Source organism: Gekko japonicus, unplaced genomic scaffold, assembly GCF_001447785.1.
Source record: "Gekko japonicus isolate JY-2015 unplaced genomic scaffold, Gekko_japonicus_V1.1 scaffold1070, whole genome shotgun sequence".
NCBI classification, from domain to species: domain Eukaryota; kingdom Metazoa; phylum Chordata; class Lepidosauria; order Squamata; family Gekkonidae; genus Gekko; species Gekko japonicus.
In genome coordinates, this window is record NW_015173153.1 from 292,749 (window position 1) to 315,964 (window position 23,216).

The 23,216-nt window shown below is 44.7% G+C and overlaps 1 protein-coding gene across 1 annotated transcript in view; it reads left to right on the forward strand.

Moving 5' to 3' along the window:
* DOPEY2 (dopey family member 2) overlaps window positions 1–23,216 on the forward strand; it is a 92,053-nt gene that overhangs the window by 50,079 nt on the left and 18,758 nt on the right. Inside the window, exons 20-29 of the mRNA XM_015422388.1 lie at window positions 4,085–4,275; window positions 4,716–6,342; window positions 6,866–6,977; window positions 7,947–8,132; window positions 10,923–11,048; window positions 14,536–14,670; window positions 16,975–17,030; window positions 17,953–18,057; window positions 18,141–18,207; window positions 19,445–19,586. Of these exons, the coding sequence (XP_015277874.1) occupies window positions 4,085–4,275; window positions 4,716–6,342; window positions 6,866–6,977; window positions 7,947–8,132; window positions 10,923–11,048; window positions 14,536–14,670; window positions 16,975–17,030; window positions 17,953–18,057; window positions 18,141–18,207; window positions 19,445–19,586 (2,747 nt within the window). The remainder of the gene's footprint in view (window positions 1–4,084; window positions 4,276–4,715; window positions 6,343–6,865; window positions 6,978–7,946; window positions 8,133–10,922; window positions 11,049–14,535; window positions 14,671–16,974; window positions 17,031–17,952; window positions 18,058–18,140; window positions 18,208–19,444; window positions 19,587–23,216) is intronic.

The following is a 23,216-nucleotide window of genomic DNA, read 5'->3' on the forward strand; positions in this document are numbered from 1 at the left end:
CCAAAAATCAATGTTCAGTTTGTTTTCAGAAGATTAATACAGGCTTAGCCAGAGCCTTTTTACCATCTGATGTGAGGGGCCACTTCCATGACCAAAAGTTAGGGATGGGCACGAACTGGCTCATGAATTAATGTTCATGACAAATGTCGATGGTTCACAAACTGAAGTTCATGGCAGGTCATCCAGCAACATCTTTCCGTGAACTTTCAAATGGTTCATAGAGGTTTGTGGCACTTTGTGAATGGATGCATTTACAGACAGTCTCCTTTCAATCAAAATGTTTACCAAACTTCAAAGCAACAGGGGGCTGAATTTCTCCAACCTTGGAAACACCAATAGGGCTCTAAAGCTTAACAGGCACTGCCGGCTGCCAATAAAAGAGTCCTCATTCTGCTCTATGGGATTTAGAATTCTATATATACCTTCAGCTCAGCTCTGCAGCCTTTCCTCTGTTCACTGTTGACAGACAGAGAGGCAGGGAACTTGTTAGAAGCAGAGCACATTCATTTGTTCCTGATTGTGAACACCTCTCCCCTGGTGAGGTTTGGGTGTATGGTGGACTCAGGGCTCTGAGCCACCCTGTATCTCTGCTCATGCAAAGCAGAGGAGCTTAGCTACTGGGTGCCTCAGCTGAGGATTCACATTTATACCCTCCCATCCCACCTGACTGTGAACACCTCTCCCATGGTGGGGTTTGGGTGTAAGGTGGACTCAGGGCTTTGAGCCACCCTGTCTCTCTGCTCACACCTAGCAGAGGAGCTTAGCTATTGGGTGCCTTGGTTGAGGATCCACATTTTATACCTGCCCACCCCTTCTGATAATGAACAACTCTTCCCTGGTGGCCTTTAGTTAGACTCAGGCTACTCTGTATTATGGTGGCGATGTTTCATGCCATGTGGTCTGCATCCATCCCCTACATGTGGAGCAGAATCACTTACATGTTAATGTTTAACTATCTAACTTATATGCTACTGTTGTCACGAATTGTGTGACCTTGTAACCCGCCCTGAGCCCATTCGTGGGAAGGGTGGGATAGAAATGGAATTAAATACTTAAAAAAATAACAGTTTGTGTCCCAGTGGCAGGACTGTCCCCTCCTGGGTCCTGAGCAATGCCCTGACAGTCCAGACAGAGGACCTCTGGTTGCCACCAGTGGGTGATGAAAGACCGGTAGCCCTGCTGCTGGCTGCTCCAGAGGTCTGCCGTGAGGTGCGTGGTTCTGCCTTGTGCTTTGGAGACCTGAGCCTTGAACATTGCCACTACAGATTGATGCATGGCGGGCCAGACTCATCAGCCCATGGTCCTCTGTGAGGGGATGGAGTACCAGAGAGCCAGGTGTCGCAGCAGCCAGCAAAAGGCTGTGTCCTCCATGAGGGAAAAGAGTTAGCCATCCACAGCAATTGTATCACCGACAAGGCAAGTGACTGCTTCCTGGGCCTTCCATGTAGCTCTTTTGGATGGCACTGTTGGCATCCCCAGGGGAATGACCTCTTGGAGCATGACCTGCTTTGATTTCCCACCCACAGTACCCTAAGTGCAGAGAGACTTTCTCAGAGGGGCCTTTTGTTCTCCTTCTGCTTCTCCCTGCTGAGAGGGGATGGGCCTCTTCTTCCTCCCGCTGGCTGCCACTCTTTCTTCCGGTGGCAACATAGTTCAGTACATCCTTTGCAGGTGCCTGCAGAGGACAAAGGAGGATGTTGTTGGGGGTTTTTTTGAGGGGGGTTGCATCCCTCCAAACATGGATGTGGAACACCTGGCACTCTGCCACACAGGGTCACTGGGGAGGGTGCAGAAATGTTTCCAAACTGTGGGCTGGAAACGGGGCCCCAGGATTGGAGAACATGGGAGGCACTGGTTGTCAGCGGTGAACTGGGAGATCAGCAGTGGCAGGGATGCCAGGCATGCAATGGCAGAAGATTTGGCAGAGATGATGGTGAGTAAGTACCTCACCAAGTTCCCTGAGCTTACCAGCTCCCATCCCTTGCAGTACTGATCACGCAAAGCTGTCATCTGGTCCAATCTCTCTTGCATGGCCATGAGTCTCCTCTCCTGCCCTCCCACCAGTGTCTAGAGTGAGTGGTTGCTCCTCCACCTGGGTGAAATTCTCAGCCTCCACCACTCATGCTTTGACCCAGCCAGGGTGATCAACCTCCCCCTGCTAGGATACTTCTCTATGGACCTCACAAAGTAAGATCCAGGCCTCCTGTTTTCCCCCTGCGGTCCCCCTTTTCCTCTGTAGGTGATCTGGCATGCTGGTTGCACCCTTGGCACGTGGGTGGGAGGATGCCACCTCTGGTGGGTGGGGGTGGGATGGCCTTAGAGAGTGTCTTAGCTGGGGACCTGACACCAGGGAGTGTTGTGGGCACACCTCACTGGGTTCCAGTGCTTGCCAGGGGTCTCCACCAAGCTGCCATGGGGTTACTGTGGGGAATCCTTGTTGAAACTCTGGTGACGTCTGCCTTCTGTCCTTCAGAACCCACCTTTGGAGACTTGGGGATGGCCCTGCCAGCTCAACATGTGTTTCCATTCCTTTGCTGCATAGAAACATACACCCTAGTTGATGGGTGTGCTCTGGATCTGTGTGTTTCAGCCTTGGGGGGGGGGGCTGTGAGAGTCGTTGGGCATGATTCACTTGCTTGTGTTGTGTGGCTAGGTGCCTGCCAAACTGCTGTGGGGTTACTTTGGAAAGCCCCTGGCAAGACTATGGGGGATGTCTGCCTTTCTGTTCTTCAGAACTTGCCTTTGGAGACTTGGATGGGGGCTGTGAGCTTGGGGGGAATGCTTGCCCTGCTTCCAGTGTCTGGCAGGGGGTCTGCCCAGGTGACATTTCCCTGTGAGTTTGGTGTCACTGGCTTGTTCCTGAGCCATTTCATAGACTCTAGTAACTACATCTGTCTTTTCCAGACAAAGCACTGGAGACACCTTTTGGGGGGAGTCCATAACTGGGACCCCAGAAATGTAATCCACACCCAACTTGGAGAGATTGTAGAGGAGCGGGTGGCAGGGTGCGGTTCCCTGTGCGTTTGGTGTGTGTGGCTTGCAGGGGGTCCATTCTGTACACTTTTGAACCTGTGCCTGACATTTCCCCCCAAAAGCACTATCCTGTTTGGGGGGGCCATAACCCGGACCCCCTAAGTCCAGTCTGCACATAACTTGGCGAGCATGTCGAGGAGCATCAGGGGGATGTCCACTGTGAGTTTGACGTCTGTAGCTTGCACAGGGTCCATTCTATATACTCTTGAGCCTGCGCCTGTCATTTCCCCAGAAAGCATTCATTCTGTACACTTTTGAACCTGTGCCTGACATTTCCCCCCAAAAGCACTATCCTGTTTGGGGGGCCATAACTCGGACCCCCTAAGTCCAGTCTGCACATACCTTGGAGAGCATGTAGAGGAGCATCAAGCGGATGTCCACTGTGAGTTTGACGTCCATTCTATACACTCCTGAGCCTGCGCCTGTCATTTCCCCAGAAAGCATTCTTTGGGGGGCTGTAACTTGAACCCTATAAATCCAGTGCTCACCAAATTGGAGGACAGGTAGAGAAGAATCAGCTAGAGATCCCCTGCAAGTTTCCTATCTTTAGCATTCGGGGGAGGGGGTCTACTGCATCATGAACCTCATGAACGGAATCGGTTCATTTGGCACCTAAAAGTTCACAGTCCGTGGCTCATGAACCGGACATGCCACAAACCAATATGAATGGCTTCTTTCCAGTTCATGCCCATCCCTACCAAAGGTACACCAAAGTAAACATACTGGCAATATGCATGTGTTCCTTCATTGTCTTGGAAGCACCATTCTGTAGTGTCAGTTTTCTGGTGACATACTCAAGCGGTGGAATGTTCTAATAGTAAAGTTATCCAAATGTGTCTTCCCTTGAACCATAACCCAGCCCTCATCATTGTCTTGGAAGCACCATTCTGTCGTGTCAGTTTTCTAGTGAATACTCAAGTGGTGGAGTGTTCTAATAGTAAAGTTATCCAAATTTGTCTTCCCTTGAACCATAACCCAGCCCTCCACTGAAAGTGATCACATAATTCCACATAACTGATGCCTTGTTTTAATATTACTGTGATATCTACAGGTCCCTGTTTGTTGTATTGGACAGTCTTAACTGTTCAGATGGGGCAATTGGTGCTACAGCACAGGGTTGGTTGGTAAGAGCACTCTCACTTAATGACGTTGCAAGAATCCTTGAACCAGTTTTACTGCTGCTGCTTCATCCCAAGACACAACGAACTTCCATTCACTGTATCAAACAGAAAAAAACTGCAGGTAAGATTGTACTCCCTCAATAGAGTTGTTCCTGCATTGTTTTTAAAAGGGGAATTAAAATTTGAGCCATTAGCTGTTCGGGTTTAATGCCTGTTAGTTTCAGTACTTTAATCAATACTGAAGCATAATACTAGTAGGGCAGCAGCAAAATACTTTATTTAGAGCAGCCACCTGCTGAGAAAGCATATGATTCAGCTGAAAAGAAAGAAGACAGGTGACTCAAAAGTGGAGTTAGTCGTAGCCAGGAGGGTGATGATCTCTGGATACACCCTCTCCTTAATTCATTGATTTTGATTTGTGTGACCTATGATATTGTCTTAACCTTGTTAGGTATCTTGGGTCTTGTGTGGAAAGAGGCAGGATTTAAAATGTGTTTAATTTTATTTATTTAAATATATTTTTGTGTGATTAATTAAAAAAAAATTATTATGCCTTTTCAGAAGACATGCATCGCTGGTTTAGCAAGAAAAAGCCCTATTTCCATGAGTCTTTGGGAGCCCCTGAGCTATATGAAAGCAGTTCTGAAGAAAATTTTATGTTGCAGCAGTTTACAGCTGTAGACAGGGAAGCTATTTGGGCTGAAGTTGAAAAAGACCCAGACAAATTTCCACAAAAAAATGAATTGTCTGTAAATGATCCTTCACAGCGTGCAGAATCTCCAGAAGAGATGGGTGAAGAGGATGATAGTGAACATACAGAGTCTGCTGATACCAGCACAGGGCCTGCTGACAGTGATAATACATCATCTTTTTCTCCTTCTCTGGATCAGCAAGATATAAGCAATGAGGAGAACTGCAGTGCCTCCCCTGAGGGCAAAGAAGGCATGAAAAATGTTGGCCCCTCTAACATTTGCCCTCCTGACAGTTCCAAATCCAGTACTGCACTAAACCTTGTGCGAGCAGATTCTGAGAGAACTCAAGCATCGGAATCTCTCTCAAGCGACGAGGAGGTAGATTTGGAACTTCAAGCACTTAGCACATCTAGATTGCTAAAACAGCAGAAGGAAAAACGGGAGACAATTGTGGCTCTGTTCAAGCATATTCTCTTGTATTTGCAGCCATATGATTCCAAGAGGGTGTTATATGCTTTTTCTGTTCTTGAAGCAGTGCTAAAAACAAACCCCAGAGAGTTTATCGAAGCTGTAGCCACCACCAGCATGGATACTAGCTCCACGGCCCATCTGAATCTCATCTACAATCTTCTTGCCCGCCACCAGGAAGCTCTTGTGGGACAGAGTTTCTATGGGAAGCTTCAGACTCAGTCACCAACTATGTGTCCCCATTCATTATTGATAGAACTGCTGACTTATCTCTGTCTGAGTTTTTTGCGCTCCTATTATCCTTGTTACTTGAAAGTAACCCACAAAGATGTGCTTGGCAATAGGGATGTCCAGGTCAAAAGCGTTGAAGTCTTAATCAGGATAATGACTCAGCTGGTTTCATTGGCTAGATCAGCAGAGGGCAAGAACATGGAATTTATACGCACTCTGCTTAGCAGATGCAGAGTTCAAGAGTTTGTCCTCCTTTCTCTGTCAGCTTCCATGTATATAAGTCAGAAGCGGTATGAATGTATGACAGCTGATGAAACAAATGTCTTAAATGAAGAAGTCCTCGTTGAGGAGAGTCTCATTAATTTTGGTCATGATCAGATCTGGAGTGAGCATCCTTTACAGATTGAACTACTGAAACTTCTGCAAGTATTAATAGTTCTGGAGCATCATCTTGGACAGACTCAGGAGGAAACAGAGAACCAGCCGGGCTTATCTAAGGAATGGCAAAGGGCACTTAACTTTCAGGAGGCAATTGGTGCTATGCAGTATGTGCACCCACATCCTATAACGTCTCAAGGATTGTTTGTGTCTGCTGTAGTTAGAGGTTTGCAACCAGATTATGGGTATGGGATGCATCCTGCTTGGGTTGGCTTAGTTGCACATTCCCTGCCATACTTTGGGAAGTCGTTGGGGTGGACAGTGGCACCGTTTATTGTACAGATATGTAAGAACCTGGATGAACTTGTCAGACAATATGAACATGAAACCCTGAAGCTGTCAGCAAAGGTAACTGTAAGGTACGGAGTAGGCTATTCATAAGGACTTGCTTTCATGTTCTACTGTTCAGTGTATCATTGTTTACATGTTTTTAAATTTACATGTTTTTTCAGAAAACTAACGATTGCGTAGCATATTCTAACATGACTGCTATTTGCAGGAAATCAGTATGACAGCTAACGTGGTGAATCTGATAGATATTAGGTTTGTTGACAGAAGCATGCAGAATCAAAATGTACAGTTATAGTTAACTTTCAAAGAATGACTCTGGTCATTCAGTTACCATCTTTATGTTAACTGTAGTAAGCAGCTTATAAGTATGAACTGAGACAGCACCTTCACACACTCATGCCACCCAAGGTGCTTGCCACTGCTGTTTAGAACAGAGATTGGCAGCAGATAACTTGATGGGACCAGAGAAGGGGGGACAAGAGTGTTTAAAAAATAGTTCGGTCAAACAGAGTTGAGATATGAAACACCTGAAGTATAAAGTTGATTACAAGATTGAAATAATTAACTGAACTTTAATTTTATTTCCTCAAGCATAAGTTCTAAGAGAGAAAACATTACACCAGATTATCCTCTAACTCTTTTGGAAGGTCTGACTACTATTGGGCACTTTTGTCTATTGGATTATCCAAACCAAAGCAAAAAGGTAACTGTAATTTTTTAAAATAAATTTGCTGCAAAGTACATTCAGTCAGAAAGTAGTACTATGTGTATAGAAAGCTTGTTATGCCAATAAAGGTTTTCTGTTCTGTTCTGTTCTGTTCTGTATAGAAGGGGCTTACTGGGTTGGCATCATGTGATTCATATCATAAGACCAAGTAGCAGAATCTGTCTTTGGAAGTTAGTTTGTTCCTTGGCTATAGACATATTGGGAGAAAGTGGTCTACCATTTTTATTTTACCACTTTGCACTACTTGAAGGAATGGTGTGCATGTGATAAACCATGGCCATTGGTAAGGGTGAAAACCCATATTTCACTGTTTATGATGTGTACTGCCTTCCTTTTTTTTTTCTTTTTTTTTACTCAGTGGCCAGTTCCTTTGTAACCCCTTTTCTTCATTATGGTATGCCATGCCTTAGATACTTTTTGCTGCCTTAGACAGTTTTTCATTTGTACTGTTTTCTAGTTCTGTAATGCATGGGGTAACAGCGTTCTGTGCGCCTTGGTGTTTAATCATGCTGGCCACATGACCACGGAAATGTCTTCGGACAGCGCTGGCTCTTCGGCTTTGAAACGGAGATGAGCACCGCAACCCTAGAGTCGGATTCGCCTGGCTTTCGAGCAAGGGAACCTTTACCTTTACTTAATGCATGATTTATTTACAGGTCTTTGTTGTCTGATTAAATTGTGGGGGGGGTTGTATGTTGTAATCTACCGTGAGTCTCAGTGAGAAAGATGGGGCTATAAAGAAAGTTAATAATAATAATTGCATTTGCTAACAGATGTTAGAGTGGTTAATGTATTTGTATATTTTGAGAAGTGGTATGTTAAGTCATTTGTTAGCAGAGTTTTTTGAGTAGCCATGATAAATATTTGGCAGGATCTCTGAGTCTGAATATGGCAATTGTTGCCTGTGTTCTGCAATCTATAACAAGAATTGTTTTGTCTTCCTAGTCACCACTTAGTGCTGACCCTACAAACCTAAGGAATGCCAAGAATGCCATTTTGGAGGAGCTGCCCTGTATTATCAACACCATGTCCCTCCTTTGGGGTGTCATAAAAAAGGAAGAGACTCAGAAAAGACCAGCTGACTTTCTTGGAATAAAAGGCTCTGCTTCAGTGTACTTTAAGTCAACCAAAGTATGAAACCTTCAGTTAAGCTTGTGTGTTGCTTAGTAATCTTTGGAGGGGAAGGGTATCTTTAGAAAACTAGTCTCATCAGTTTCTAGAGTTAAATATTATTATTCTTGTTGTTGTTGAATTTATAAACCTCCCTCCCCTGGAGGGCTCAGTGCAATGTACAACATCATTAAAATACAAGGGTTTAAATACAATATAAATAATAGTTTAAACAGTACAGCACAATGCACATTGTCTAGTTATCAGTGGCCTACGTAAAATTATGCTCCCTCCCAACAGCAGGTCCTGAACCAGACATGGTGATGGCTGTAGAGAGGCCAGGAGAAGAACCCTTGCTGTCCTCAACTGTAGGCCTGGTGGAATATCTCTGTTTTGCACACCCTCTGGAATTGAACAAAGTCCTGCAGGGCACGGATGTCACTAGGCAGAGAGTTCCACCAGGCCAGGGCCAAAAAGGCCCTGGCTCTAGTTGAGGACAACCAGAAATCTCTTGGGCCAGAGACCACCAGTAGATTTTTGTCTCCTTCATTATGTCCCCAGGAAAGTGTTATGCGCCGCAGATAACAACTCACTGGTGATCCTTAGCCCCAAAGAGGTCCAGCTGTCCCTGACCAGGACCAGGGCCTTTTCGGTCCTGGCCCCAACCTGGTGGAACACTCTGCCTAATACGGTCAGAGCCCTGCAGGACCTCATGCAGTTCCTCAGGGCCTGGAAGGCAGAGATGTTCCACTAGGCTTTCGGTCAGGGACAGTGACGGTTTTCCAACATGGCTGGCACCCATCCCCCCCTCCAAAACAAAACAAAAAAGAACTTAAGTGACCAAAACAGTTCAGAATTCCAGATTTTCGATTGTATAATTGTTAGTAATATCATCTTGAATTTGTTTTAAATTAGTTTTTAATGTTATTAATTTTATTATATTTAGTGTTTGTATATTGTTTCTAATGCTTATGCCATACTGTACATGGCCCAGAGCCCAGCACAAGTCAGGATAGGGCGATCAATTAGTATAATACATAATAGTAATCTTCTGAGCGCAAGGCTTTTCTGGGAACATACCAAGAGAGGTGGTCCCGCAGGTACGCTGGCCTCAGACTATTAAGGGCTTTGAAGGTCAATACCAAAACCTTGTAGTGGATCCAGTACTCAACCTGGAGCCAGTGCAGCTGATGGAGCACAGGTTGAATGTGTGCCGTCATTGAGGTACATGTAAGTACATGCGTCGCTGCATTCAGAACAAGCTGTAATTTCCGTATCAGCTTCAAGGGCAGCCCTATGTAGACTGAGTTGCAGTAATCCAATCTTGAGATGACTGTCGCATGGATCACTGTGGCAAGGTCCAGGTTAGAGAGGAAGGGGGCTAGCTGCCTGACCTGGTGGGGTTGGAAAAATGCCAGCCTGGCAACATTTGCAACCTGGACCTCCATAGACAGAGAGGAGTCTAGGAGCACACCCAGACTCTTGACAGTCAATGCCAGTGTCAGTGGTGTGCCATCAAGCACTGGGAGTTGATATCCCAGCCTCAGGACACACACACACACACACACACACACACACACCACAGGACCATCTTCAGTGGATTCAGTCTCAACTGGCTCTGTTTCAGCCATCCAGCCACAGCACCTGGGAAGGCAAAGGAGTACAAACTTCATAAGGACCTCTTTAGACTGAATGATGACGGATGCTTGGGGTTGGGGTAGGGCAGGAGGACAGATAGACTCTGGACTTAAATGTCTATTCTTAACATTAGCTGTATCAGTTTGTTAAACATCTGGAAAAGCCCTAATAACCTTGCACAACATTTTTTCTTTACTGATGTTCTATTTTTGAGGAGGCTATCTGGCAGAAAATCATTTCCTTTGCTAAGCATTATTTTCTATAAATATTATTAATATTATGTGAACGAAGAATCCAAATTTGTAGCTGCTGAAGATAAAGGTATCTTGACTATTTTTTCTATAGATTATTGGAAATGGTACAACACCAACTCCAATTTGTTTGGTGATTTTTAGTTCTAAATGAGTTTATTCAGAAATTTCCTCACTTTTAGAACTAGCATGTATTCATTAATTTACTTTCGTATCCAAATGTGGCACAGTTCTTCATATTCCCTTCTAACCCTCAGCTAGGACACCCCATCACCTGGTGTTATGTGATCTTCATTGCAGTGTGAGGAAACTGATGCTGGGAAACAAGCATTTAAACTCCCACTGTGGATGTAGATAGTCTTGTGTGCCCATCTGGATTAGAGTTGCAGAAAGATACAAGCAAGGATTTATTAACATGAGAAAAACAAAGTATGAGTAAAATAATGTATTCTACTTCAGGGGTTCGCAGCGTGGTGCCCATGGGTGCCGTGGTGCCTGCCAACACCTTTCCTGGTACCCACAAACTGCTTTAGAAAGTGAGTGTGGCCATGTGGGGACCCTTGCCCAGCTGGGCTTCTGAGTGGCCTCTGGAGATCAGATTGGCTGTACAGATTAAAATAATGCTGTGTCGCTGGGAGCTGCCACCATACTTTTGGTTTTATTTTCTCTTACTCCTCTTTCCTAGTGTATTTTTTTAAATTATCCTTCTCCTCCCCTGCACTTGGGCTTTCTCTGTGTGTGCGGCACTGCTTCCTGACCAGCCGTTTTGTAGTTGCTCCCACCACCCTGTGTGAAAATTCCAAAGGTTTTAAAAAGTTGGGATGCCTTTTCTACTTTATTACATTTGTTACGGTGTATGATGGTCAAAACTAATCTCAATTCATTCTACAAGAAATGTTAGATACGTTTTGTTTTTTAATAGACTTTAAAGAGTAAAATCCTGGAGTTTTTAAATCCCCTGACTGGCCAGCTGGGCGTGCAGCTGATTGCTGCTGTAGCAGCAGTGTGGAGCAGCAAAAAATCTCATAAGCATAAAAGCAAAACAAAGGTAAAAGAAAGCTTTAATGTCATACGATAATCCTGATGTTATTAACTATTAAGGTAGCTCCATTGCCTACTTAGTTTCACTGGGAGCTGAGCAAGGGAGGACTGTTACAGTTTTAGAGGACTCTGCTGCTTAACAAATTGTAGAAGAGTTGGAATTTTCACCTGTGGAAGTTTCAGCAAGACTCCAATTCTGTGTGCTCAAAAAGCATTACTTACATTATCCGTGTATGAATGAGTTTGCAGTTTTAAATGCACAGCTGTTTATTTTGGGTTCTTAAATTTTACATAAGCAAGCAAAAATGTTTGACTTCAGCTTTCTTGAAGTAAAGTCAGAGTTTCTCTGAAGTAACAAAGGCACTGCACAGGAATATGCCAAATAATTGGACCTCCCTAAGCACACTTGCAGGAAAGTTGCATTAAAATTTGATGAGACATGTCCTTATAAATGAGTTCAGGATTGGGTTTTGTATGTTGCTTGAACAGGTGCACAAAGGAGACCCTGATTGGGTAGAAAAGTGACATAAAAATGTTTTTAATAAAGAGGAAGGAAAAAGCAGATGGCTATTCATTGTTGAACCAAGCCATGGTTCTGGTAATGTCTGTGGAACCTTGTTAATGCTAATATATTTAATTTGCATGGAAATGAAACAGTCATATTCTGACATTTTACAGTGTTCATTTCAATTTTCTTAGTTGTTCATTTCCGTGAACAGAGGAATCTTTGGACTTCCTCAGGAGCTGCTGCTGGGTGGGGAAGAGGTCATAGAACCAAACCGCTCTTTAAGGGACTCTGTCTCAATAGCTGTTAGGCAGCATCCCTGAGCTGTGCAGAGAGCAGAACAGCTCTCATGAAGGGAAATGTGCCAAATGTCAGAAGTAGCCAGGAGGCATGTGTGGCTTGACAGGCTGCCGTCACAAGGGCCCAGGATGTCTTTTGTTCCAATAGCCTGCCATCAGTGACACCTTCAAGACCAACAAAGTTTTATTCAAGGTACTAGGAAATAAGGCACGTTGTGGAAAGAAAGGCAAGGAAGTCTAGAAAGAGTAAACAAGTAAGAGAAAAGTAAGGCCATATAGAGGCAATTGGAGGCTCCCCGCAGCGATCCGCCTGGCCGTCTGGGCTTTCACCCTCTCACGTTATATCGTCTGCCTGCCAGGGCGGCCCCATCATCCCCATCCCTGCAGCCTCCCCCATCAGCACCACCACCGCACCATCCCCCCCCCTCGAGCAGGAGCTCTGTCGCCAGCGCCCCCTCTCCCCCGCCTCCCTTTCTCCCCCATGACCAGCACTTGCATGAAGCTGCAGAGCTGGCTGCGGAGTGGGGGGCCATCCCTTGTCCTCCACCAGGGCAGTTCCCGACCCACTCAGGACTTGTGGGTGCACGGCTTTTCCGCAGTCCTCCCCTGGCCCGCCTCTCAGGCATTGTAAAAAGCGCGAGGTGGCCAACGGAGGCGGCGGCAGGTTGAGCGGCTGTTGCCGAGGAGGAGAGGCGAGCTGACAGGGTGGCATGAGGGGGGAAGGCTGAGTCCGTGCTCCTTTCATGGGGCACGTGAGGGATGGGGGGGTGGCGGGAGAGGATTGAAGTGAGGGCTTTCCTCCCCACTCCCAATGCGGCGTGTGAGGTGGAGGGAAGGAGGTCCTGGCCATCCCCAGCCCCGCGGAGAGTCCCATCCACCCCTTCCATCAGCTCCGAGCACACTGAGGGCCAGATGCCGGACGCCGCCTCTGTGGGCGGGTGGGTGGGACTCCAGCCACGCAGCCATTGGCACAGTGGCTTAATGACAGGTCCTGGAGACAAAGGCTGTGAGAGCATGGCCAAAAGTCTTTTATAATAAGGAGAGATAAGCTGTCAGCATCTAAAGACGTGTGCTTGCATTTGTTGTTCAGTCGCACAGTCGAGTCCGACTCTTCGTGACCCCATGGACAAGATCTTGCCAGGCCCTCCTGTTTTCCGCCGTCCTCTGAAGTTTGCTCAATTTCATGTTTGTTGCATCTATGACACTGTCTAACCATCTCATCCTTTGCCGTCCCCGTCTTCTTTGACCTTCAATCTTTCCCAGCATCAGGGTCTTCTCCAGTGAGTGCTCCCTTCTCATTTGGTGGCCAAAGTATTTGAGCTTATACGTTGAATAAAACTTTGTTGGTCTTAAAGGTGCCACTGGACTCAAACTTTGTTCTGTTGCTTCAGACCAACACACCTACCCACCTGAATCAATAATCTGATATGTAACTAAATAATTACATTAAAATACATATTATCCAAATCTTTATATAATTATCTTGAAGTACTGAAGAAAATGGATAAGCAGTGGCTCAGAGGTTATTCTGTAGTTCGGCAGTTCGAGACCCTAGTGCCGTGTGACAGAGTGAGTTCCTGTCTCTGGCCCGAGCTCCTGCCAACCTAGTAGTTTGAAAGCAAGAATTTGCAAGTAAATAAATAGGGGCCGCTTCGGTGGGAAGGTAACAGCGTTCTGTGCACCTTGGCGTTTAATCATGCCAGCCACATGACCACGGAAACATCTTCGGGCAGCACTGGCTCTTCAGCTTGGAAACAAAGATGAGCACCGCCCCCTAGAGTTAGATTCGACTAGCTTTCAAGCAAGGGAAAGCTTTACTTTTACTGAAGAAAATATAGCTTTTGTTTGTTAAACTGGAAATTACCATTCCTTGTTTAAATGGAAGGACACCTTCAGCTACTGCTTTAGCTGAATGATAAGCTAATTAAACTTGCAGCCCTAATTTTCAAGTAAAGTTGCAGCAGAATAAGGAGCCATTGTACTCGGATGACCTCTCTTTTAGAAAACCTGTAGTCCACTGAGTCATGTCTCTGAATGCTAATGTTGACTATTCTTGCACACAAAAGCTTATACCTTCCTTGAATAAAACTTTGTTGGTCTTAAAGGTGCCACTGGACTCAAACTTTGTTCTGTTGACTCTTACCAGTTTGCTCATTGGATGATTTTTGGTATGGATTTATTTTCTCAAATGTTGTATAAAAGTTTTGCTAGATTCTTCCCAGACCAAGAACAGATCTTTCTGGTTTCTTCCTAGGGTTGCCAAATGGGCCCGGGGGGGGGCGGGGAATTCCCCGCTTCGGAAGCCCCAATTTCCGCCCCGGCGGAATCGGGGCCCGGGGGGAACCCCGCCCCCGAAGCTGCGTCACCAGAGGTGACGCAGTCACGTTGCTGATGTTGGGGGCGTGGCTGAGCTCATTGGGGGGGAACCATATGGTTCCCCCCCCGACGAGCCCGGCCACGCCCCCAACATCAGCAACATCGCACATCACTTCTGGTGACGTGCTGCCGGCGCGTGCGTTGTCGCAACCTCCCGGACGCCGGCAAGGCTCCCCCGCTCCAAGGGGTGAGTCGATTTGGCAACCCTATTTCTTCCCGTGGTGTGCCTGCATCATAGGTGGCATTGATTGTTCCTGAAATTGCACATTATAGCTCTGAGTTCTTTTAATGCTTCCTAAAACTTTTTGTTGCAGATCCCTTCTGTGCCTAGAACACCTCAGCTTATACTAGTTGATCTAGTTTGTGCACTCAATACTCTGAAGACTGACACTATATTGCAGCTTGTAAAAGAAGTTGTCAAGAAGCCATCACAGATCAAAGGTGAAGAGGTAATAGTTTATTGAATTAATTAATTTGAGGTAATGGGTTGCAATTGCTGATCAGTCTCCTCCTACATTCAGGCAGACAAAGCAATATTTTATTTAATCTTGTGTCAAAAAGATATTGAGAGCAGGCTTATCTGGAAATAATTCCATAAATTGATTATATTATTGATGAAGTAGGTGATGGGCTTAAACAAGCTGAAAGCAAGCTCTTAAGTATATCGCCTGGCTACATAATATATTTTTTTCTGGGAGTTCTCAGTTGAAGCTTAAATTCTCAGGCATGTGGAGGCCCATTCAGTTTAAGGCTGTGGAGAGAGGGTATTTAAGCCTTTCATGTGCACTGTTGTCCCTACCTGAAAGAGCCCTGCATGCAGGCCCATAGACAATGGGGGCAGCAACCCCTGTCGAATTTGCAGCACCCTGCATGCACCAGACTCTGGCAAGATCCAGCCAGCTGCTCTTTCCTTCCTGACCACCAAGTGGTTGCTTCTGATCTTCCCCCTCCCGCCCTGGGGAAAGAGGCAGCCTCTGCTTCCCTTGTGCCGACACTCCTGTGGCAGGAAGGGAGGGAGGCTGTGCCATGCAGTGCCAGGGGCCTGCATCAAGCCCACCGCCAGGAAGAGCTCTTGGGCAAGCCACTTCCTGCTGCCCCTGTCTCGATTAGCTGTTGCCACCATACTCTGCTCCCTGCCAGGCCAAGAGCTCAGGGAAGCTCTGGTGGGGATTGAAGGCAAAACAAGGCTTCGATCCCCGCTTTGGATGCTGCACCCATTGGGGGCCGGTGGAGCTCCTGGCTGGCTGAGCCCCGGCAGCAGGTGGTTGTGCCAAGCATGGCAACTTTCAAGTTCCATGGAAAATGCTGGAGGGGGTGTGTGAGGAAGATCAGTCCACCCCGGAGAAAAAGAAAGGGTTGGGGATTTAATTGGTGCCCGCTGGAAAAAAATCCTGGCTATGGGGCTGCTTGCATGTAGCCCATTAGTACATTTTATTTTCCCCAGTAGGGAAAATAGTGGTTCCCTGGGCCCTTCTCAGGTCATGAAAAAGCACAGGGGAGTGGGTTAAGCTCCTTTTCCTTGTGTGCTGAAGTTCTGGTCTGAATAGGATCACCACATGTCTGAAAATCTACGTTTCAGCCAGAGCTTCCAGTTCTTTTCTACTTGATAGGGCCTGAGAACAGACCTGGGAATAGTGTATAGTGCAGCTAGGCACTCATCAGTGAATACAAGATCAGATGTTAGGATATTCACAGTTTTATGCACTTGTACAACCTAGCAGTTCGAAAGCAAGAAACTGCAAGTAGATAAATAGGTACCGCTTCGGTGGGAAGGTAACAGTATTCCGTGCACCTCAGTGTCTAGTCATGCCGGCCACATGACTACGGAAAACGTCTTTGGATAGCGCTGGCTCTTCGGCTTGGAAATGGAGATGAGCACCGCAACCCTAGAGTCGGATTCGACTGGCTTTCGAGCAAGGGAAACCTTTACCTTACAAATGCTTGAGGGTTGTACCAGGAGGTGGTAAGCCAGGAGTGAAGTGGAAGAATAGAAAAGGAGAGATGAGCAGCAGGAGGGAGGTGTTTAAAATGATCTGCTCGGGGTATCTAATACGCTAGTTACACCACCGCCCCCAGATACACTCAGCTGACACGTTCATGCTTCAGCTTGAGGGTTGCCAGTCCCCAGTTCCCAGCAGGGGTTCCCCCAATTTTGTGGGCTTCAGCCTGTTGCTCACCAGCTGGTTGGTAGGGAAACTGCACCCCCAAAAAGCCATGTTCCAGCGCGACATTCCGGAAGTGACATCATATTGGGGACATCGTATGGGACACTCTGGTTTGAGGGCAAAACTCAATGGTAAATTTGGCCTAAAACCATAGAGTTTTGCCCTCAAACCAGAGTGTCCCAAACGGCATCATTGACGCGATGATGTCACTTCTGGGTGATATCATTGCATCTGGGAACATCCTGGAACGCCCCCCAAATCCCTTTGCCGGTGCAGCAAGGGGACTTGGCATCTCTATTCAGCTTAGAATATTGCATAAAACAAGGATGAGCTGATAATAATAAATTGTTACACTGGGCATAAACTAGCATTACATGTTGGTTAGAATAAAGCATAAATTCAAGCAATTAAAAAAAAAAGCATACAGTCCGAAAGGCATAAGTTCAGAACTCCTTCTGGTTTCTCAGAAGCACCACTGAGTTCAATAGGACATTCTTTTTGTGGTCAGAATTTAGGCATTACTTATTGAATTTGCATATTTTTATAATTAGGTATAGGAATTACATCGAGACCTTTGTTCTTTTACAGAAATCTTCTCTAGTAGATATCCCCGTGCTCCAGTTCTGCTATGCTTTCATACAAAGGTAAATTAGTTTTCTCTTCTTTTTTTAATAAAAAATTTTAATCAGTAAAAAAATTGAATACAAAGCTTTACAGATTCATCTGCCGTTTTGTAAACAAATCATATAGAGACATTAAATTCATTTCACCATGCTAGTCAGAATAACACTTCATTTATTGAAGTTATTGAACTTTTAACTATTCAACATGCAGGTTAGTTTACTCAACTGTATGCATTCCTTTAGTTTCTCCAACCATTCCTCTTTCTTTGGAGTTATGTTCCTTTTCCAATATCCAGCAAAAACTAATCTGGCAGAGATTATGGCATATTGAGTATCGTTCTTGAGTATCCTTGGGAAAAAATGGGCTTTCTTTTAGTTTCTTTGTGTGTATGTGGTCATCAAATTGACGATAGCTACAAAAAGTTGCAATAGTTAATGAGTACTCCACAGTGCAGCCTATTATCTAGAGTCAGAGTCTCTTATTGTATCTTTTTAATCTCACATAAGAACATAAGACAATGTTGGATCAGGCCAATGGCCTATCCAGTCCAACACTCTGTTGTCACACAGTGGCCAAAAACACCAGGTGCCATCAGGAGGTCTAGCAGTGGGGCCAGGACACTAGAAGCCATCCCACTGTGTGTGTGTCCCCCCCCCCAGCACCAAGAACACAGTGCATCACTTGCCCCAGACTGAGAATTCCTATCTATACCTTGTGGCTAATATCCACTGATGGACCTCTGCTCCATATGTTTATTTAATTCCTTCTTGAAGCCATCCATGCTTGTAGCTGTCACCACCTCCTGTGGTAGTGAATTCCATGTGTTAATCACTCTTCCTTTTACTAAAATACTCACTGACAGATAATTAAATGTTGTGTTGCTTTTTGCTTTCTGTATGTGTGGGTTTTGTGAGACATTACTGACTTTCAGGTTTCTTGCAGACTTCCAGCCTCAGCTTTGCAAGAGAATTTCCAGTCATTGTTAGGAGTGCTGAAAGAATCAGTACAATTAAATTTGGCTCCACCTGGTTACTTCTTATTGCTCAGGTATGGTCATAACAATTGATGTAGAGTATGCACTAATAACTACAGTTGTTCAGTGTGCTAATTTTAGTTTTTTTCCCCCACAGCACCCTGAATGATTTTGTAACTAGAACTCCAACCCAGGAAAATAAGAAGGATCAGAGAGATCTGCAGGTACTCCATGGCATATACTCAGTGTCCTCTTCCTGAGTGATCACTATGTAAGGAAGAGGGGTGTAGGACAGTGGAAGCTGTAACAAGCTCCTGTTCCTTACAGTTTGTTAACCAGTTGGAAGGAAACATACTGTGATAATCTAAACCAAATTAATTGACCATTTAGTTTTTAGTTACTAACAGTCAAGTAAGTTTAACAAGAGGAAGTTCAGTCTCATCAATTGTGTCAATTTTTACACATGCAGGTTAGTTGGTTACTAACCGACTTTCTTATGGAATTATCCGAGTATACATAAACTTATGTCCTTTTCACTGCCTTACTGTCAGCATGAGGCAGCCAAATGTTTCATCAGAACAAGCAAAAATTTCTTGCAGTCATGCAACAAATGTAATCCATGTTAATATCATAACTGCCTAATAGCTACCTATCATATTTTTCTCACTTCTCCTTCAAAGCACTCAGAGCAGTATAACATCCTCCTTTAGTTTGGAATTTGGAGTTCTATCTAGAGTTCTGATCTGTGGATTGGCTTAAACTGCAGTTGCTACAGCAGTGGCTGCTCCCATTGAAGTTGTAGTACAATCCTATTCCTAACAAATAGGGCAGCTCTGACATTTTCCATCTATCAGAGGTGATCAGATTTCTTAGCTTCACTGTTAAATGATGAAATAGTTCCAGAAAAATCAAACCATGACCTTAGAACTCATCTGTTATGATCTAATTGGCTGACTTTGGTTTCCAAAGGGATTTTCCGTTGAACTTTCCATTAAACTTTCAGGTTTCATAGCCACAATCATAATCAACCAAAGATTACTGGCTTTTGTCATTTAGACAAATTCTTATCCACCATCACAGATAATGGGAAACTATCTAGCCTCTGTGACAAACGGTTTTAAGTACAGCCATGTTTGTTGGTTTTGCGGCTTGTCTCCTTTATTAAAGGTAAAGGTTCCCTTGCTCGAAAGCCAGTCGAATCCGACTCTAGGGTTGCGGTGCTCATCTCCGTTTCAAAGCCGAAGAGCCAGCGCTGTCTGAAGACATTTCCGTGGTCATGTGGCCGACTAAACACCAAGGCGCACAGAACGCTGTTACCTTCCCACTTAAGTGGTACCTATTTATCTACTTGCAATTTCTTGCTTTCAAACTGCTAGGTTGGCACTAAAACAAATACTACCCATTTATGTGTTATCCATTTATGAATGCTTTCTTCTTAATTGGTTTCATCTGCTTGATCAGGAGGTGACCCAGAAAATCTTGGAAGCTGTGGGGAACATTGCTGGTTCTTCCTTGGAACAGACTAGTTGGCTAAGCAGGAACCTTGAAGTGAAAGCTCAGCCTCAGATCTCTTTAGATGAATCTGTTGTTGAAGATGATTTATGTGGTAAGAAAATTATTTGAACAAACTAGTGAACAAATGCTCCTCGTGATCAGATCAGTCCCAGGGCCTAACCTGCCATGTCAGAGCATCTCTGTACACATGTACAGCTAGAGCACAAAGCACGAGGGGAAGACTGGAATTGTCCAGTCTTTTGTTTGCACAACTTCCCCTAGATTCATGTAGTAAAATCTTCTGTACACAAAAAAAGGAGAAAAAGTATTAAGCCAGCAAAAATGTTATTACCCTAACAAGATGCAGATTAGACGCTAATGTGGTGTCACTCGTTGGGGTGTGGGGCGCAGGGGTGTATGCAATGCAAAGACGACAGGACACAAGTCTGCAGGAAGCTGATCTGAAACCTCTCGGCTTCCCAGCGTTTATTTATAAGCTCAGTTTTCCCCCATTTCCTCCCCCCCTCCTCTCTTCCCCCGTCTCTCTGCGTAGAGGAAAGTTTCAAGCATTCTAGCATCCTTTTGGGATGTGTGTGTCTGTCTGTGTGTAAGCTCTCTGTTATCTCTGCCAAGGTCACACTGACTGTGTACTTTAGGCAGTCACCAGACTTCTCTTAGCACACAAATACCTTTGGGTTTCCAATCTCCAGGCAGGAGAATCCATCTGCACTGCCCTACATGCTAAGATCAAAAAGAACACCAAGACAATGGGCATTAATATCATGAAAACAAGAAAACAAGAAAAATCATCCACTCCTAGTGTGTAGTCGTTACTTTAGAATAATCTGGCAGAAATTAAACATAACTGAGACTAGGCCTTTCTTAGCACCATCTTGAATTGGGTTTCACATTCAGTCTTTGGTTCAATAGCCCACAAGTCCTTGCAGCCTGGCTGATATGATATTCTCCAAAATAAGTGTTGCCTTACCTATGCCCTTCACGTATGTGCATAGTTTACATTCCAAGAGAGGAAGTGTACCAGACTCTAGTCTAAATTTACAGATTATCTACTTGAGAGGCCCCTTAGCTCCTTATCTTTGATAAAGAACCTGTCAAGGAACACTTGACCTCATGGATAATAGAATAACTTTAGGCAAAGATCATACTGGCAACGTATGACGGACGGGCTGGATCTTGTCAAGCTCGTCACATTCCCAACTAACATCTCTATTTGGTTCTGTAGGCAGCACAGGTATATTTTGGGGGTATTTTCTTTGTTGGTAGCTGGACGCCAACTACCCCCAGGGATTCTCTGTGGGTCTTAGTGTGCAGACAGAATATATATTCCTCTTATTTGTATTCAGTAGTGCCCACTGAGGTACTGGGTGGTTTTTTTCTGGCCTTAAGATATTTCTCCTGCATGCTTTCTGAAGTTCAATAAATAGTTCTAGTGTGGCACAGCTGTCTCTTCTCTCTCTCTATCTTGGAGGGCTATGATCCCTAGCCAGTCTCCTTCCAGCCCAAATTGAACTCTGGTGGGGTCTGGAGCCCAGGGAGCACTCCTAGTTCCAGGAATTCCCCAATGAATAAAAACACCCAGTTAATATTACATTGTAGCAAGTTGTGTTCCTTCCACAAGGCTATTCCAGAACAGTCCATCCTAGAGAAAGGAGATAGGTCGCCAAGCATGAGATCAAAAGGTTTGGTGGGGGAAATGGGATGGAGCTTTGCCAATGAGAGAGGTTTTAGTGTTGTATTGTAGCAGTGAAAGATGTCTGGAATTCGTTTACACCATTTGAGTGGCCTGGTACACTGTTTATGGACCTGAGTTCATCTGGGCTTCAGTGGTGAAGCCTGGCCATTGGTCGTATTTGGCATTTGAAACCCTGTTGGACCAAGGAGTAAAACTGAGGTGTCCATTGATGGATTCAGGCTTTACTCTATTTGATGCAAGTTGAGGACCTGAGACCCTATGGGTACAGGGATCAGGATCCAGGCTAATTTTGCTGAACTATGTAGAAAGGAGTACCTGAATATTTATGAGGAAACCTGAGGCACGTTTTGACTTAATGGGTCTTAATAGAACTTAAGCGGTGGCTTAATGGGTGATTAATGCTCAGGAGAGGAGGTAATGCCCTTATCAGGCAGATAATTGTGCTGTCTATAATTGCATTTGCAGGTGAGATACAAATGATTTTAATTGTTTTAACTTACAAAACTAGATTCAGGTGGGTAGCCTTTTTGGCCTGAAGCAGCAGAATAAAGTTTGAGTCCAGTGGCACCTTGAAGACCAACACAGTTTTATTTGTGGTATAAGCTTCCATGTGCATGCACACTTCTTCAGATACAATGAAATGGAAATTACTAGTTCATTCATGTGTGTGTGTAGAGGGTGAACAGTAAATTAGCATACAGCATAATGAAGATGTTTAACAGATGCAAGGACCAAACCGGAACTAGCTTAGTTTATATAGTTACCATTAGTTTGGGTTTGGGGGGGCATAGTGAGGGAAATAAATATGTCAGACTTGGAGATGGATGGGCAGACGTATCCTTAATTGTGGAATGCTGAGAGTAATGAACTGAGACCCTGCCATTACGCTCCATTTATCTCCTCTCAAGCATGGAGGGGACCTTACACCATCTTCTTTTGAAGTGCAAATCTAGGTCATTGTATATGAGCCAAGAGGTGTGAGGAGTTCAGGGAAGTTTCAAAGGAGCCTGTGTTGATGTCTTCCTGCTGCCTTCCAGTGTGTTAATTGACCTTTCCTGCTGTGGATCCTTTTTATCACTCAGTACTTATAGTCCTTGAGATGTAAAACAAAAGGGGGGGGTTCTCCCCCCCCATACCAAATTGACCAGAATGTATCACAGTCACATCCCACATTCCTGTCATATCTCAGGTCACAAGCTCCCAGTCTGAGGCAATGTTCATGCCTCTGGTTTCTGTTGAAAAAAAGAGATTTCTGGGGTGCTTCCCCACTGCTAGTCTCTGTGTTTGGAGTATAGACAGCATGCATTTAATGTCACAGAATTCTGACAGCATTCATCTAGAGAGATTTTTAATGCTAAATTGCAACCATGTGTGGCCCCGATTGAGATAGTAGATTTAATTCTTTCATCACTACATAGTTTTGCCTATCACAACAGATGCACGCACCTGCTAAATTATGAGCTCTGCAAAGAAAGATGAGCTAAAAGCAGTGCAGGGAGGGCAGTTTCAATTAGCAAAACCATACAGGGATAGAAGTGTTTAATCTCCTCTCCCTGCACAGCCCCGATATAAATCAGAAGCACCCATGGTTGCAGTTGAGCTTCAGAAAATGTGAGTTATATTACACAAAACACTATCAAGTTGTATGTCTAAGAAGTTATGTGAAGTCATGCTGTTATAAGTTCTTGTGCTTTGCTGTAACCTGTTGTGTGTAGCCTTTTTCCAGTCTTAAGAGAGAGGAAGTAGTAGTACCGAACATTTAATTACATTAAACATTGGCCATAAAATGCTACTGCTCCATTTTTCAGGAATTATTAGTAAAATTAGATTGAAGGCATTACTTTCTCTGTCTTGAGTGCTATGCAAAGCACTGTGGTGTTCACATATACTGTCTACTAGACCGGTGTGACTTCTGTTTGCCCAGGCCCTCAGTTTTCTTGCTCTAAAATGCTCTAAAATGCTTCCACACAGCATTATCTACCACTGGATTTCAAATGCATTTTTCTCCTGTTTTTGATAGGGAAA